At 35.2% G+C, this 18484-nt stretch overlaps 2 protein-coding genes and 1 long non-coding RNA gene across 6 annotated transcripts in view; 2 read left to right on the top strand and 1 right to left on the bottom strand.

The window, feature by feature from the left end:
• Positions 1-3646: 3646 nt before the first annotated feature.
• Positions 3647-8857, top strand: LOC107724645 (eosinophil peroxidase-like; the record flags this gene model as incomplete). The annotated part of the gene is made up of 7 exons (XM_016533647.1): positions 3647-3913; positions 4613-4981; positions 5834-6092; positions 7058-7228; positions 8193-8430; positions 8530-8735; positions 8829-8857. Coding segments are annotated over exons 1-7 (1539 nt in total), but the record flags the coding sequence as incomplete, so codon positions are not given.
• A 3-nt stretch (positions 8858-8860) lies between these two features.
• LOC107724654 (uncharacterized) lies at positions 8861-10329 on the top strand. The gene is made up of 3 exons (XR_001638044.1): positions 8861-8993; positions 10119-10202; positions 10284-10329. It is a non-coding gene; the product is annotated as an uncharacterized LOC107724654 (long non-coding RNA).
• A 4018-nt stretch (positions 10330-14347) lies between these two features.
• The window catches only part of rab3il1 (RAB3A interacting protein (rabin3)-like 1), an 8809-nt gene continuing 4672 nt past the window's right edge, over positions 14348-18484 (bottom strand). The window contains exons 5-11 of one of the 4 annotated variants that reach the window (XM_016533661.1): positions 18141-18218; positions 17840-18064; positions 16507-16635; positions 16325-16431; positions 15601-15624; positions 15015-15172; positions 14348-14865 (exon numbers count right to left, since the gene is read on the bottom strand). In XM_016533661.1, the coding sequence (XP_016389147.1) occupies positions 14780-14865; positions 15015-15172; positions 15601-15624; positions 16325-16431; positions 16507-16635; positions 17840-18064; positions 18141-18218 (807 nt within the window). In that variant the 3' untranslated portion in view covers positions 14348-14779. Of the gene's footprint in view, positions 14866-15014; positions 15173-15596; positions 15625-15647; positions 15821-16324; positions 16432-16506; positions 16636-17839; positions 18065-18140; positions 18219-18484 lie in introns of those variants that run through there. The other 3 variants (XM_016533658.1, XM_016533657.1, XM_016533659.1) reach the window with 3 other exon arrangements.

Genomic DNA, 18484 nt, shown 5'->3' with positions numbered 1-18484 from the left:
GACTCTAAACAGCCGATAAAAACATCACAATAATTCACAAGTAATCCACTCCACTCCAGTCCATCAGTTAATGCCTTGAGAAGTGAAAAGCTGCATGTTTGTAAGAAACAAATCCATCATTAAGACGTTTTAAACTCCAAACAGTTGCTTCCGAGTCCTCTATCAATAATAATCCTTCTCCAGTGAAAAAGTCGCCTGTCTGAATCTGGAGAGAAATCTGCACAGATCAAACACGTTTACAAGCAAAAACAGCTCTAAACAAATATGTGGGTGGATGTTGATGAAAGAGACAACAGAAGATGGACTTTTTCACTGGAGGAAGCGTTATTATGGATTATGGACATATTTTGGCCAGAAGCAATGGTTTAAAGTTAAAATGTCTTAATGATGGATTTGTTTCTTACAAACACACAGCTTTTGGCTTCGTACATTAATGTACACAAACCCACTTATACTTTAGTTTTGAAGCAAGAGCAAAATGTGATATATTTTACAAAAACAAGAGTGAGAATTCAAGACCGTACAGATGGACACAACATGCTTGGTAAGTACAACTAAAAAAGAACACTATTATTATTATTTATATTAATATTATTTTGCATAATAGCTGCATATATATTTGTGTGTGTATATATATATATATATATTTGAATTATATATAGTAATTCTTTTTAATATTATTTTGTGTGTGTATGTATGTACATATATATATAATTTTATTTATTTATTTGCAAAAACACAGATTTAATGTTTGGTTTATTGAGCATCAGCAGCCATAGATATGTATATTTTTCTGATTGCAGGAATCCTTCTCATGCTTGATTCTTTCTGTATTTGTGATACTGTGTCTGCCGCTGTCAGCCACATCTCATTTTCCTTCCCAGAATGCAACAGGTACTGAAGTACACTTTATAGGTCCAGTTAGTATTGCTCTGGGTAGCAAAAAAAAGAATGAACTTTTGACGTTTTTAGCTGCTTACTTTCTATATAGTACAACTGTCAAGAGTTACATATAAAGTTCACAATAAGACATTTGAATTGCATTTTTGTCAATTCAAATATCAAAAGTGAATGGCAGGTTTTGAAGTGAAATGTTTTCTGGTGTTTTTCAGTGTATTTGGGATCTAGTTTCATTCAGGAAGCTTTACGCAGAGCCAGAGAGCTGACAGACGCCGCGTATGCTCACACCAATGAGAGGTGAGACATACAGACTTTAGTCAAAGTCAAAGCTCATTTAAATGAAATATCAACCAAGCAAGTCAATAAAGGAAAATAGAGACAAAAAACAGACCCAAATGAGTCAGTAGTTGTCCTACAGTAAGGCTATAGAGCTATAAAATTATTTCTTTTCTATTCTATGTTTTGTGTTTGCTCTCTCATTTCTATCAGAGTGAAGACGTCCGTTTCAGACGGTTCTGTCCGACCCAGTGACCTGCTGGCCATGTTCAAACAAACCGGCCCGAAAACCAGAACCCACATCACATCCGCCGAGTTTCTGGATAATACCGTAGAGCTGATCAGAGAGATGGTTTACACACACTCCATGGACAAACCCGACCTCACCGGTACGCACTCATACATTTGGGTCATTTACAAGTACATGCATGACTCTGAAGTCATATCAACATCAGATGTGTGCGTTTCAGAGCTTTTAAGTGCAAAAGACATGGAGACCATACTGCAGGTAACAGGCTGTTCCTCAGAGACGCTGAGACACGTGTGTAAATCTGACTGTGTGTCCAAACGCTACCGTACCATCACAGGACACTGCAACAACAGGTACATGCACATATGTGACCCTGGAGCACAAAAGCAGTGTTAAGTCGCTGGGGTATATTTGTAGCAATAGCCAAAAATACATTGTATGGGTCAAAATTATCGATTTTTCTTTTATGCCAGAAATCATTAGGATATTAAGTAAAGATCATGTTCCATGAAGATATTTAGTAAATTTCCTACCGTAAATATATCAAAACTTAATTTTTGATTAGTAATATGCATTGCTAAGAACTTCATTTGGAAAACTTTAAAGATGATTTTCTCAATACTTTGATTTTTTTGCACCCTCAGATTCCAGATTTTCAAATAGTTGTATCTCGGCCAAATATTGTCCTATCCTAACAAACCATACATCAATGGAAAGCTAATTTATTCATCTTTCAGATGATGTATACATCTCAATTTCGAAAAATTGACCCTTATGACTGGTTTTGTGGTCCAGGGTCACATATTTGATATTTGATACACATCAAAATATATCATCATTCATTCAGTTTCCGTTCTCAAATAGCATCATGTTTGCTTTTATCAGTGCTGTTTTTGACTTTGCAGAGAAAACCCTCAATGGGGGGCGGCAAACACCCCTTACGCCCGCTGGCTGTCGCCGGAGTACGAGGACCCTCGAGGGGCCCCCAGGGGCTGGAACCCACAACACACCTACCACAACCACACACTACCACCTGTAAGAGTGCAGGACAGTCTGAGAAATACAGATGGAGGTTTAATTATTAGTCTGTAAACATAGTTAGGTTTTTTTGGTCTTTATAGAAATGTTATTGAATTTCTTCCTAAATTTTAAATTTAGTGTGCTTTATTAGCCTGACAAAACATTTACATTCATATTGTTAAAGTGTTTGGACATCATGAGAAATTGTGTATTAATAGTACATGCTACACACAATGGGAAATGCTGCTAAAAAAGGTAAAAAAAAAAAAAGAGAGAGAGAAATTACATTATTATTATTATTTAAATAAAATAAAAAACGAAATTATTCAAATAATAGAATCAATTATTATAAAAACGAATTTAAATAATATTAAAGAATAAAATAATCCTAGCCCAACAATAAACAATTAAACTCATTTATTTTATTAATAATAATTGAAATTTAATTTAATATGCAACTTACTATGCAATCAATAAATTTAATAAAAAGGAATTAGTTAAAGAAGTAACCTTGATAAAACAAGTAGTTGAAAAGCGAAGTGTGTATTTTTTGAAATTGCAATATTGGCTCAGCCATGGCAGAGATTTTTTTGCAGTGTTATTTTAGTCTTATTTTGAATCAGCTTTCATTTTCATACTTTTCGGGTTTCCTTTTAATTTCATTTTAGTTAAGTTTTAGCCATTTTGTTATGTGCCTTTTGTTATTTTTATAAATGTTTTCAGTTTTACTTCAACTTAAACTTATTTCCAAGGTAACTTTAAATTTTTTTAAGTATTATTTTATTTTATTTTATTTTAATTAACAAAAGCAGTTTTTAATAGTTTTATTTAACAATTGCAACACTGGTGCTTAGAACTTTGAAAATAGTAACTTTTTGCAGTTCTGTTTGGTGCCACCAGTGGCATAAAAATACACTACACACTTAAAAGTAAGGCTCCAAAAGGGGGTGTGTGTGTGTGTGTGTGTGTAGGTGTGTGTGTGTGTGTGCGTGCGTGCGTGTAGGTGTGTATGTGTGTGTGTGTGTGTGTGTAGGTGTGTGTGTGTGTGTGTGTGTGTGTGTAGGTGTGTAGAACATTTTCTGGAACGTACAGGTTCCAAGGATGTTAAAGGTTCTTCATGGAACCACAGAGGCCAATAAAGAACCTTTATTTTTAAGTGTCACTAAACTAAAGAAAAAAATAAGACCAAATGAGCCGATAATGGTAACGAACAGAAGTTTAGTCTTCCAGACTCAATCAGATCATAATCTCTCTTTCCAGGTCCGCAGTGTGTCGCAGGAGGTTTTGTACACTCATAATGAGAACATCTCTCTGGACATGTCTCTGTCTCATCTGCTGGTGGAGTGGGGTCAGTGGATCGATCATGACCTGACCTTGACCCCTCAGAGCCCCAGCACCGCGGCCTTTAAGACCGGAGCGGACTGCACACGCACCTGCAGCAGAGACACGCCATGTTTCCCGATACAGGTGCGTGTTACACCCTGAAAACCAGGGCCGGATTTACGCATAGGCATTCTAGGCACGTGCCTATGCTTGCTCATCCAGGGGGGGCCCAAACACAATGAAGAGATATATAATATTTTTCTTATACTATGGGATATCTACAACAGTAAAAGATCCAAAACCCCAGAAAACATTGAACAAATAAATATAACAAACAATAGGGTAAAAATGACAAACTATTTCCATGTCTTCCACCTTTTTTATGTATGGAAATCACGCTTTCCTCCGATTCTCTCGCATAGACACACACGCACTCGAGCGGAGACGCGGACAGAAAGTTGTCATCAACGCCACTGAACAATATCTTGATGTGTGATTGTGACTCCTGGCCGTTAAAATTATTAGAGAAATTACTCCCGAAGTGGTACGCCGCCGCGTCTATTAATGGAAATTAATCAAACAAATTAAGAACTACATTCGATTCGATTTTTATTGACTGAACGCAAGCGCTTATTGCGATAGAAAGCACTGTAACGGTTTCCACTAATTAATAAATATTTTTGTTTGCTTGGGTGGTAATATTAGGCCTATTATATTAATAGGGAAGGGGGGCCCAAAAATTAGTTTTGCCTATGTCACAAAAAGAAGTAAATCCGGCCCTGATGAAAACAGATGCCAGATCATACACACTCTGAACATCTGTCTCTTTTTCTTCGCGTTCAGATCCCTCTGTCTGACCCTCGCACTGGGACTCAAAGCTGCATGCCGTTTTTCCGCTCTGCTCCCAGCTGTACGGTTTCACTCGGTCACCGGGAGCAGCTGAACGCCATCACGGCATTCGTGGACGCCAATATGGTGTACGGGAGCTCGGATGGGCTGGCTGCCACCCTGCGAAACCTCTCGTCCCCTCTCGGCCTGCTCGCCGTCAACCAGTTCCACTCAGACCAAGGGCTCGGCTTCATGCCCTTCCTGACCCGCACGCAGCTGAACCTGGATCCCTGCGGCCCACGAGAGCGGATCGACCCCATCCCGCTACCAGAGACAGTGCAAAGACTCAACACATCCTTGGGGAATAGATCGTTCTGTTTCCAAGCAGGTTGTAGGCATTTTTCTGAGTATTCGTTGTGAGCATTCACAACCCATTTTGCTTCCATAATCACTTTAAATACTTGTGTCACTTTCACAACCCTTGCTTTTTGTCTTATACGCCATTCAAACAAACCATCCACATTGAAATCAGTGGGTTTTCAGCATCCTCTGATACAGCAGAAACTCTAGTACGAAACGTAAACAATGTAAAATTCTTAAATAATCAACCTTTAATGATAGTATTACTAGCTGTTTTAGTTGGTTTGTTTATTTATGTTCATGCAATTGATTTACCTCCCTCAATTTCAGTTAAATTCAGTTTGCTGTATTAGTCTGACAAAAGCATGTGTATTTATATTGCTAAAGCATTTGTATATGACAAATGGTATATTATAATACATACTACATACGATGAGAAATGGTCCCATTTTGCTTCCATAATCACTTTAAATACTTGTGTCACTTTCACAACCCTTGCTTTTTGTCTTATACGCCATTCAAACAAACCATCCACATTGAAATCAGTGGGTTTTCAGCGTCCTCTGATACAGCAGAAACTCTAGTACGAAACAAACAATGTAAAATTCTTAAATAATCAACCTGTAATGATAGTATTACTAGCTGTTTTAGTTGGTTTGTTTATTTATCTTCATGCGATTGATTTACCTCCCTCAATTTCAGTTAAATTCAGTTTGCTGTATTAGTCTGACAAAAGCATGTGCATTTATATTGCTAAAGCATTTGTATACAGCTTCGAACGCGGCTCAACCAATCAGAATCAAGGACCGGAACTCTCCGTTTTATAAGTTTACTGTATTTATGCATGTCTCTGATTTGCTGAATCTTGTTTGGAAGATCTTGACATGGGATCACTACTTGCCCCGCGTCCTGGGACGCAGTGCTAACCTGGCCCTCATGCCCCCGTACAAAGGTTACGACACCGCCGCTGACCCCAGCATCTCCAACATTTTCTCCACCGCTGCCTTTCGGTTTGCACATGTGACCGTGCATCCGGTGGTGAACCGCCTCGGACCCGATTACCGGTTGAGCCCTGAGCACCCGGCTCTGCCGTTACACCACTCTTTGTTTGCATCCTGGAGGGTCGTGCAAGAGGGTTTGTTTCACACACACACACACACACACACACACACACTTGAGGCAAGACACCACAAGCAAATAAAATCATCATACTTCTCCTGCTGATTAATCTCAGTCCTTTAAGACAACCGTTTTGTACTACAAGTTCTCCGAAATGTTTAAATATCCAAATGAAGCATTGTTTAATTAAATGTGCACTTATTTGCATACATTTCCAGAACATAAATCTCAACATTAGATAAAGCCAGGGTTAATTGTTGTTTCATTTTGTTGGCATATAAGGTTTTTACAGATGGATTTTAGATTTCTCTTTTTATCTATCGGAAGATACTGTCAACAGCGCAAAAAAATAAACAAATAAAATAAAATGTTAAATATATAAATTTGGTGAATGATATATGAACCTCCACAATATAGATAGAAATAAATGTTTGGTGTATAAACTAACTATTTTGAGTTTATATCTTTCATTTATATCTTTATAGCCACAGAATAAAAAAGCAATTGACTTTATCTCGCAATTCTAACTTTTTCTTGCCATTGCAAATTAATATGTCATATTTCTGACTTTTTTTCTCAGAATTGTGAGATAGAAACTCAGAATTGCGAGAAAAAAAGTCAGAATTGTGAGATAAAAAGATGCAATTACATTTCATATTCCATGTCGGAAATGGGTTTCCATAAATTTCTGGCTCAGTGCAGGAAAAAATAAATAAATAAATCAAGGGTGTAGAATTTAGTAGGGACTCTCGGGTCATGTCTCTACCAATATCCAGTGACTACTAAATTGTCTCAGAATCAGTTAAACCATTGGGTTGCAAAATGATTCATTGTTTTAAAGCACTCCACTCGGAGCATGTATAGCGAATCATTTGATTCAGATCAGGACTTTGGAGCACATATTAATATTGATTATTTTGCATGCCCGTTTACTCAGCAGCATCGCGTTATGATGCATGATGAATGTTTTTCTGTGTGTAGGTGGCATCGATCCTGTGCTGCGTGGTTTGCTGTTGTCCCCGGCTAAACTGCAGACAGCAGATCAGATGATGGTGGAGGAACTGACCGAGAGGCTCTTCCAGGCTCAGGGAGGGCTGCCGCTGGACCTGGCCGCGTTAAACCTGCAGAGGGGACGAGACCATGGCCTACAAGGTGCCAGTCAGCAGATATGCTTTATTATGTTTATTTTTTTTAAATCTAATTTTTATGTTTTTTAAGGCAGCTCACTTATTTATTTTTTTCTTTATTGGTAAAGATTCAGTTATAACTTATTACAAAAAAATTGCAACTTGTAACAAAAAATAAAAATAATAACATGACAATTTTTTTATTTATTTATTTGAAACTTGCAAGCCATTTTTTGTTTATTTGTTTGTTAATATTTTTTATGTTTATGAAGGCAGCTCACTTATTTATTTATTTTTTTCTTTATTGGTAAAGATAAGCATATTATCTTTATATATTATCTTAAGCATATTAAACTTATAACAAAAAAATAGCAAATTACAACAAAAAATAAAAATAATTACAATAATAATAACATTACATAAGAATTTAGTTATTTATTTATCTATTTATTTGAAACTTGCAAGCCATTTTTTGTTTATTTGATTATTAATTTTGTTTGTTTATGAAGGCAGCTTGCTTCATAACCTACAGTGTTTCATCTTTTTTTTTCTTTATTAGGAAAGATTCCGTTACAACTTATTAAAACTCCTGTCATGTTTACACTTAGAAAAATATAAAAATGTGCAAAAAAAAAACAATGTTTAAAACTTAAACATAAGAAGATAAATATCCACATCATTTAAAAAATATTTATTTACTTACTTACATGCTTTGATCTAATGTCAAACTCATAAATGAGTTTCCTGACATTATCTCTCTCCTTATTTAGAACGGTTTACTTATAGTTTGCTCATTTTATTTCCTAATATTGTGCTAATTTTACTTTACCTTTACCTTAACCTGAGAATGTCACACTAGAGTTTTAACCTAAAAATATTACAATAACTTGACATTATTATTTTTTTACATTTCAAACCATGAATATCATGAATGAAATACTTAATAATATTTAATAATAATTAAAGTATTTATTTCACTCTCTCTGCAGGTTACAGTGCGTGGCGGGAGCTCTGCGGTCTCTTTGCACCTGCGAATGAGTCTGATTTAGCAGGCATTCTGGGAAATGTAGTTCTGGCCAGGAAGCTGCTGCATCTCTATGGAACAGCTAAGAACATAGACGTGTGGGTCGGGGCCATTTCAGAGCCGGCTCTGCCTGGGGGCCGCGTGGGGCCCCTGCTGGCCTGCCTGATCGCCAAACAGTTCAAAGCGCTCCGAGACGGTGACAGGTAATGTGATTCACTTCCTTTTATTATTATTTAGTTTGCGACAGTGTTGAGTTATTTCAATGTGCCATGATATGAAGTACATAATTAAATGTGGTTTAGGTTCTGGTGGCAGAATGAAGGTGTGTTCAGCTCGGTTCAGAGAGACGCTCTGCGCACCACATCTCTGTCCCGCATCATCTGTGACAACACTCACATCCGGCTGGTGCCCTTTGACCCCTTTGCGCACACACTCCACCCCGACGACCTGCTACCCTGCACACGCATCGGATACATGAACCTCTCAGCGTGGAGAGAGACAGACACCGGTATTAGCGACCGAAAGGATGAAAACAATCATATAATCCTTTTATTTTATGTGGGTTATTCATATTGTCCCAATATTTGGGTGTCATTTTCAGACCCGGTGTGTGGCGCGGTCCCGCGGTTGAATCTGGGTTTCTCTGTGCTGTGTGAATCTGCGGTGATGTATCAGTGTCCTACTGGATACCTGCTCCAGGGAGCCACACAAATCACCTGTGACCCCAACACCCACCAGTGGACCCCACAAACGCCCACATGCCAAGGTTAAATAAAAAAATAAAAAAATTTAGTTACATATTAATGATCAAATATTACATTGAGTATTACATAATAAATGTAAAATACCATTAGATTATATATTAAATTACATAGTAAATATTAATTATACAGTAGTAATAAATTAATATTAAATAAAATTATTAAAATCAAATAAAATTTAATTAAATATTAAATTAATTTGGGAAATTGAGTGATCCATCTGACACCCAGTTTATAAAAACAATATTTTTTGCTGAATGTTCCACTTATTTGTTTTCGATATTTGAACATTTATGTGCATTTTTAAATTACATACTAAATAACAAATATTACATGTAAATAACATTAGATTAAATATTAATGACACAATATTAAACAACTAATATTAAATATTGAATAAAATTAAAGATGCAAGTCGAATTAAATTAAGTATTAAATTAAATTTGGAAATTGACTGGTCCATCAGACACCCAATTTATTAAAACAATGTTTTTTGGGGGGTTATTTTAAATATTGATGAATGTTCCACTTATTTCTTTTGAACATTTGGACATTCATGTACATTTTTAAACTAAACTAAATAATAAATATCAAATATTACATCAAATATTAAATGTAAAATAAATTGGATTAAATATTAAATGTATTAGTAAATATTAATGATAATATTAAACAATTAAATATTAAATTAATTAATTAATTTAAATATTTATTAGTAAATAAATAATAAAGTATAGAACTATGCATTTATGTTTTATTTTAAATATTGATGAATGTTCCATTCAAATAAAATAAAATAAATAGAATTAAATACTACATATAAAATAACATTATATTAAATATTAAATTAAATGGTAAAAACCTTTAAACACAAATATAAACACCACTTTAAGAGCACAAGTAGATGCAGTCAAATACAAAACAGGATTCAGCGCACACAGGATTTAAATGCTGGTGCAGCCAACAGTTTGCCGCAACATTAATGATAAAATATCAAACCGTTAATATTAATTATTAAATAAAATTAAGTATTAAATAAGATCAGGTCAAATTAATTTAAATGAAATTTAGAAATTGACTGATCCATCTGACACCCAATTTATTAAAAATGTGTTCATTGATATTTTCAGATATTGATGAATGTTCCACTCATCCGTCCGTCTGCCCTCCACACCTGCAGTGCTTGAACACACCTGGAGGTCACACCTGCACAGGTGAGCAGTAACCAGCAGCTTCCTCAATCCATGGCATATTAATCACATAAATAAATGAGCGATTATTTGTTGCATATACAGAACCTGCAGCTCCGCCCCTTTCCGCCTCCTCCATTGTTGCGTCAGTGATGTCAGTCCTAGGGGGCGTGGCTTTGATAGTGCTCTTCCTCGCCTGCTATAATATTAAACAATTAAATATTAAATTAATTAATTAATTTAAATATTTATTAGTAAATAAATAATAAAGTATAGAACTATGCATTTATGTTTTATTTTAAATATTGATGAATGTTCCATTCAAATAAAATAAAATAAATAGAATTAAATACTACATATAAAATAACATTATATTAAATATTAAATTAAATGGTAAAAACCTTTAAACACAAATATAAACACCACTTTAAGAGCACAAGTAGATGCAGTCAAATACAAAACAGGATTCAGCGCACACAGGATTTAAATGCTGGTGCAGCCAACAGTTTGCCGCAACATTAATGATAAAATATCAAACCGTTAATATTAATTATTAAATAAAATTAAGTATTAAATAAGATCAGGTCAAATTAATTTAAATGAAATTTAGAAATTGACTGATCCATCTGACACCCAATTTATTAAAAATGTGTTCATTGATATTTTCAGATATTGATGAATGTTCCACTCATCCGTCCGTCTGCCCTCCACACCTGCAGTGCTTGAACACACCTGGAGGTCACACCTGCACAGGTGAGCAGTAACCAGCAGCTTCCTCAATCCATGGCATATTAATCACATAAATAAATGAGCGATTATTTGTTGCATATACAGAACCTGCAGCTCCGCCCCTTTCCGCCTCCTCCATTGTTGCGTCAGTGATGTCAGTCCTAGGGGGCGTGGCTTTGATAGTGCTCTTCCTCGCCTGCTACCAAAGGTGTGTTGCAATCTCCACTTCAGGCTGCTGTTTTGTATGAGTAAACGTACAATACTCATAGCACGAATGTCAATCCTGCAGATTGTTCCTTCGGAAAGCCGAGCCGGTGAAGGTGGAATGCTGTCGGAGAAGAAGCTGAGATGGATTCAAGGGGAAACTGGTTTGGAAAACGTGCAGATTTTGGTCCTAGATGGTCTGTGTTTACATGTTTCATAACCACAGTCTCATTTCACACCGCTCGACCTGAAACACCGGACGGAAACACATTAATGAAACATGTGTGAACATGAATGAAAGCATTTTTTACATTTCTCCCAGTGTTCTCGCCCTTCAGAAAAGCCTTTGTCTGTGATAAATGTGCTGTCGGCTCAAAAATCATGTACAAAAATCCTTGCCATAATACTTTAGCCTTGTTGCTAAAAGGTCAGTAAGATTTTTTTTTTTTAAAGAAATTAATACTTTTCTTCAGCAAGGATGCATTAAATGTATCAAAAGTGAGAGTAAAGACATGTTATAATGTTACAAAAGATTTCAGGATTTTCTATATATATATATATATATATATATATATTCCAAAATATATAACTGACGGTATGTATGTTTGTACATTCATACATAAGTTATTATGAATAAAGCACACAGTTCTTACATGATGCTATATAGTTATTTTTGGAAAAAGTATTCATTATCCACAAAACAAAACTGAGTCACAAATGTATATTATGAAGATGCTTTTAATGGAGTTTAAAGGTCATTTTTAACATGAAGAGGCTGTTTAACTAAAGCAACAGACCTGAGGGTAGACGTCATATTTAATGTGTCACGAATGAAAACAAGGCTGACAAATTTAACAATATATTTCCAAAACATTTCCAGTTGAAAAAAGACAAAACCACCTATTAATGACATGTTTTCTCTCACATCAAATTAAATATGATGACAATATGAAGCAGCACAACTGTTTTCAACATTGATAATAATCAGAAATCTTTCTTGAGCAGCAAATCAGCATATTAGAATGATTTCTGAAGATCATGTGACGCTGAAGACTGGAGTAATGATGCTGAAAATACAGCTTTGATCACAGAAATAAATTACATTTTACTATATATTCACAAAGAAAACTGTTACTTCAAATTATTATAATATTTCACAAATGTACTGTTTTTAACTGTATTTATAATCAAATAAAAGCAGCCTTAGTGAGCAGAAGAGGCTTCTATAAAAACACAAAATCTTACCAACCTCAAACTTTTGAATGATAGTGTACATGTTTGTAGCATAATATTAATATTTGTTCATAGACATCTTATTAGTTATTTTCTATGTTTTTCTCGTGCTAAACTTGTTTTGCTGCTCAAAATTAGGTGCTGCGTGTTCATATATATGAATTTATGCTTAGCCAATAGAATCCAAGATTGTGCTGTGACATCACATATGTATATATATATATATATATATGTATATATATATATATATATATATATGTATATATATGTATAATAAAGAACACAGTTCTTACATGATGCTATATAGTTATTTTTGGAAAAAGTATTCATTATCCACAAAACAAAACTGAGTCACAAATGTATATTATGAAGATGCTTTTAATGGAGTTTAAAGGTCATTTTTAACATGAAGAGGCTGTTTAACTAAAGCAACAGACCTGAGGGTAGACGTCATATTTAATGTGTCACGAATGAAAACAAGGCTGACAAATTTAACAATATATTTCCAAAACATTTCCAGTTGAAAAAAGACAAAACCACCTATTAATGACATGTTTTCTCTCACATCAAATTAAATATGATGACAGTCCACCAAAAGCGAGTTCTACACTGTAAACACTGTATTCGTGCCATAAGACAGCGATTGTCAGTCATGCAACATTTATTATCTATAATACGTAGTGCGATGCATCATGGTACAAGGACCATAACTTGTGTTCGATGGTTTAGCATCCATAACATAAGTGCTGGTGGTGACAGAAAGAGACTCACATGGCACTTCTCGACACTTGCATAGAAAAGATTTCTGGAGGATTGTCCATTCAAAGCTGTAAACCATTAATGTGCACAAAAAACACTGGTGCACAAAGCATGCTGGGAAACAAAGCGCCTTAGTGTGGTGTATGTGTATTGCACATGAAGGTGCAGTGCCTTCAGATGAAGTTCTAGCACTGCTTTAGAACTGATTCTATTGTTGGAATTACCGTAATTATGAGTTTCCAACTAGTAAGCATTCACATCTTTGTCAAACTGGTAATGAACTGGTTTTAAAAGATTTGGAAGAACCTACAGGACGTTGGAATATCAACCTTTTTATGTTCCGACTAAGAGCGAAAACAACATAAGACTTCTTCAAATACAAATCTTTCTAGAATTCAAAAAACTTAAAATGTGTGCCAATATTTTTCTGAACTGAGGAACGCTAGATTTGAGGGTTCAAGCTATGAACTCTGCCATCATGTGTTTAATGGATGACTCTGAATTTCTCTGCAAATGGCAAGTTAAATGTCAGTATGGAAGCTTATTTCTGCCACGGAATAAAAAAATTGTGATTGTAATTGTGTTTATATCTCACGATTCAAACTTTTTCCCTCACAATTCTGAGAACATTCTGAGACATAAACACTCAAATGCGAGATGTAAAACTGAGAAGAAAAGTCAAAATTGTGGGATATAAACTTGAGAATTGTGAGATAAAAAGTCAGTTAGCTTTTTAATTTTTCTATTGTGTGGCAAAAACAGAAAAATTGAATTCTGAGAGAAAGTCAGATGTAAATCAGAATTCCAAAAACAACAACAAAAAAATCTGATTTTCAAGATGTAAATTCAGAATTCTGAGGGGAAGTCCCCCCCCCCAAAAAATCTGATTTTCAAGATGTAAATTCAGAATTCTGAGGGAAATTCCAAGAAAAAAAAATCTGATTTTCAAGATGTAAATTCAGAATTCTGAGGGGAATTCCAAAAAAAAAAAAAAAATCTGATTTTAAATAATTCTGAGGGGAATACCAAAAAATCAGATTTTCAAGATGTAAATTCAAAATTCTGAGGGGAATTCCAAAAAAAAATCAGATTTTCAAGATGTAAATTCAAAATTCTGAGGGGAATTCCAAAAAAAAAAAAAAATCAGATTTTCAAGATGTAAATTCAAAATTCTGAGGGGAATTCCAAAAAAAATCAGATTTTCAAGATGTAAATTCAGAATTCTGAGGGGAATTCCAAAAAAAAAAAAATATCAGAATTCTGAGAGAGAAAAAAAGTGAACCGTGAGATGTAAGCTCGCAATGATGAGAAAAAAACTTTTAAAAAAGTCTAAATAAGCCTCCACGTGTTGGAGATTTTTTTACCGGTAAATGGAAAAAACGTCCTGTTGTTGACTTCTTGAAATATGAATGTCTTGTAAACATTTACCTCAGTGTTAACAAAGTGGCACATTTACTACACTCAGTCTTTCCCAAAGCAAAAACAGCACAAAGCCTGTGGAGAGTCAAACTGTACGGCTGTTATCCGTTAGCTCGGGGAGTGCTAGTGTTCTGGGAATTCCTCTCTAGTGCTTCCCTGAATACATACATGAATATGGAGCTATAAAACTCCAGCATGGGAGTGTTTGAGTGAAAGTTTAGATGACCGTGCTGTATTTGTGTTTGTAAGCTGGTTCTCTAGCTCTCCTCCGTCGGGAAATATCCCAGTTTGGCCACACTCATCTCTCTCCGCAGACGCATCACTTCCCAAAACATCTGCTGAACTGCAACCACAGGAAAATTACCGTAATTTTCTTCTGACATACTGTATTGCAATAACTTAAAACTTCATATTATATAGATATAAATTTAAGTATAAAATACAATTAAATTAAAAATATATTAATTACTCCGGAAAAAAGCATCTGAGAACTGCTTCTTAAAAGCGGGTTCTGAAGAATGAGAGGGAGAGATACAGTATAGACACGTACTCGTGCTCTGCTAGATGGAGATATATAGTAGTAATTCTCTTTATCTCCCAGTTTGATGCGATGTCGGCAGGGGCGGGACATGCCGCTCAATGCACATTTACTGTTCAATCAAAAGAGAACACTGGTCAAAGGAGCTGTCAATCAAACTACTGAACACTCTTAACAGCCAATAAGATACAAGCAGGACGGAACAACACGCCCAGCAAAGAACAAAACACAGAAAACCTGTTCTTCACCTGTGTGAAACTAATTACTTTCAACAAACATTTCTAACACTGAAACATATACATTAGATATATAATATAAAATAAATATTAAATATTAATAATAAATTATACTAAGTGAGATGCACATTGCAAGACAAGGGGTTTTCACAAAAATAAAATTAAATAATTGAATTATTCGTTAAAAATTAATTACAAAAATATATATATTAAAAATGATTTATTCTCCAGACAGAAAGGAATTGAGAATGATGTGTTAGCGTAAACAGGATTTCATGCACATTTGTTTTTTGCATTCACTCACGTTTCTATGGGTGTCCGGCAACCGCTGTGAAAACAACCCCAGATCAAACAGTGATTAAAGTGTGATTAAAGTGTGATTAAAGTGCGACTTCCCAGATCAAAGTGCAATCGGTCTGATTCATGTGCATCAGTGCAGGCAGAATTAAAGTGAGTCCCACATGCTACATGATGAATCAAAGCAGAAGCCAGGTGAAGCAGTGTAAGAGCTGTTGGTGTGGCTGCTATGAAGGTATTAAATAAAAGTACGTAATTTAAATTTTTTTTTTTTATTATTTAAAAGGATTTAAAAGGATTTATTTTAATTTTAAATAAATGTTTATATATATTTTAATGTGCTTTCTATGGACATAAAATCACTTTTGTAAATTTATTCTGATGCGGACATCTTAATGTGTGTGTATATTATATATAGTTAATTTATAGCTAGTTAATTTAGTTAAGTTTAATTACCTTTCTAAAAATGCAAAGTGCATCATAAATAGCATTCTGACAAATTTGAAAAGAAATGCAACAAAACTCACATAACTTTTTCTGTTTGAGTTCTTTATTGGATTTGTCATTATATAAATAAAGATATGCCATGCGCATTATTTGAGGAAGTAAATGAGTTATTATTTGGGTAGACAAGGGAGCAAACTGATTCTGACACATGCATGATTTGTCTGCTTGACCAAAAGCATGAAAGAAAGTGGCTGATGTGTTTTGTTTATTCAGAGATGACTCACTTGGGGCCTCCACATTCGATGGCTTTGACCGTGTGCAGAGACGACATGGAGACGGGCTCGATGGTGAGAGAGTTATTCTCCACTGCGCACTGGACAGACTGAGACAACTGCAGGAAAAGCAGAAGAGAAAGTCAGAGCGAGGACACACAGCTGATCAGAGGACGACAGCAGAGCTCACACACCTCAGAGCAGGTGAATGAAAGACAGGGCCCGATATCTTCTCTGTACACCCTGCTGATGAACGCTAAAGAACGGTCCAGACTGGGTGTCTCCTTCCACGAGAGGAACTCTGCAAACAACACCGAGTCCAGCTAGATAAAAGAGAGAGAGTTTAGTTTATCCTGCTTAGCCACTCAATTAATTAATGCTACTTTCAGAAGTCATTTCTTTTTCGTAAATGTGTTGATCTTGTTTTGTTTCTCAGCTGAAAAAAGGTCAAACTAGCCACAGTGGTTTGCTGGTCTAACTGGGGCACCACACTGGTGTTATTTTAGTATTATTTCTATATATATTTATAGTATTTATTCATGTTTTTAATAATGTTATAAATTATAAAATATTTTATAATAATTAATGTATTAATATAATTATTATATATACATTTTAAAATAAATAAATAATTATTTATTTATTTTATTTATAATATTTATTTATTTGTTTGTTGATTTATGTAGTCACAATTAATGTTTATTTTATTTTTACTTTGTTTTGTATTTATTAACATATATTATTGATATTATCAATATATTAATATTCATAGTTATTAGATTTTTATTATTTTGATATTTATTAATATATTATATTATTATTTTAATTTGTTTTCTATTATTCATATCTCTAAAATATACCTAATATATAACAATTTATTTTTAATATTTATTTATATTTTTATATTTTCTTTGTTTTTTATATTTATTATAATATTTTATTAATATCACATGTTCAGTACTTCATTTTCATTTTTTTATTCAATCTAATATTTTATTTTATTTCAGCTTTATTTCAATTAACAAAAATGACTTGTATTACTTTTAGTTAACGATAACAACGCTGCGCTGATCAGACCGGTCTAGTATTGATTTTACAGGCCGCTTGTCAACTGGTCAGACCAGCAAAACCACCTTAAACCAAGAAAGACCAGCAACCCACCTTTCGCTGCATTAAGCCGTTTTGTTTTTTTCACAGCAAGAAAGCAAAATAAAGTTCTACTTCGGAACTCTTTGTAACCTGTTGCCATGGAGACCTGCCAAGCAGTTACCTGGCAACAGGAAGCCCCTGCCAGCAGGGTTGACACACAGGTCACACAGAGCAGCTGACCAGGAATCAGACACACAGTATCAGAGAGAGGAGAACAGCAGCTGCACAGATCAGAGAAACACAGAGCCATGAGGAGGTGCGGAGGAGGAGGAAAACAGAGGAAGAACGGCAGGAAGTCAGTCATCAAACCTTCATCATGCAGCTACAGACCAAAACCAGTCCCTAAAAGCCCATGAGTTTTCAGGAGTGTGTTTGTACCTCTTTGTCCTCCCGGTTTGTCGCTACATCCGTCGGCGTGGGCTCTGTTTGCAGCTGTAGAGCACCGCTGGCGCTCTTGTTGCGCGTGTGGCCCCTGAGACGAGACGAGGCCCGACTGGGGCCCGGCGACAGCAGCTGAGGATGGAGCTGGCGGTTCGGGGAGGAGGGCGTCGAGGTCAGCACCAGGGTTTTCAGAGCGGAGACCTCCGCCTGCAGGACATCAATCTGAGAAGACAGATGGATTTAGAGATTAAAGAGCCTGAGGTGAGCAGAGAGTGAGACAGAACGAGAGAGAACGCACCTTGCCCTGGGCCTCCTTCAGCTGCTTCTCAGCTGCCGCTTGTTTCACGTTGGCCTCTCGCACCATCTTATGGGCCTCCTAGAAATCAGAGATGAGCGCACACAAGTTTGTGATATGAAATACTTTTGGGAAGTAGACATGTCCTGTGGTCTGACATGCTAAACTTCATCGAAAAATATTCTGAATGGCATTTTGCTAATGTTTTATAGTTATGCATGCAGCATTTTTAACCAATTTAACATTAATGGTGAAACTACATGGAACATTTAATATATAAATTCAATTAAAAATAAAATTATAATAATAAGTACAAATGATTCATTATTAATTAAAAAAATATTTTT

Source organism: Sinocyclocheilus rhinocerous, unplaced genomic scaffold, assembly GCF_001515625.1.
Source record: "Sinocyclocheilus rhinocerous isolate Xijiao unplaced genomic scaffold, SAMN03320098_v1.1 scaffold2110, whole genome shotgun sequence".
Classification (NCBI taxonomy): Eukaryota; Metazoa; Chordata; class Actinopteri; order Cypriniformes; family Cyprinidae; genus Sinocyclocheilus; species Sinocyclocheilus rhinocerous.
Note: the sequence above shows the minus strand (reverse complement) of the source record. Positions and strands in the feature narration are given on the sequence as shown.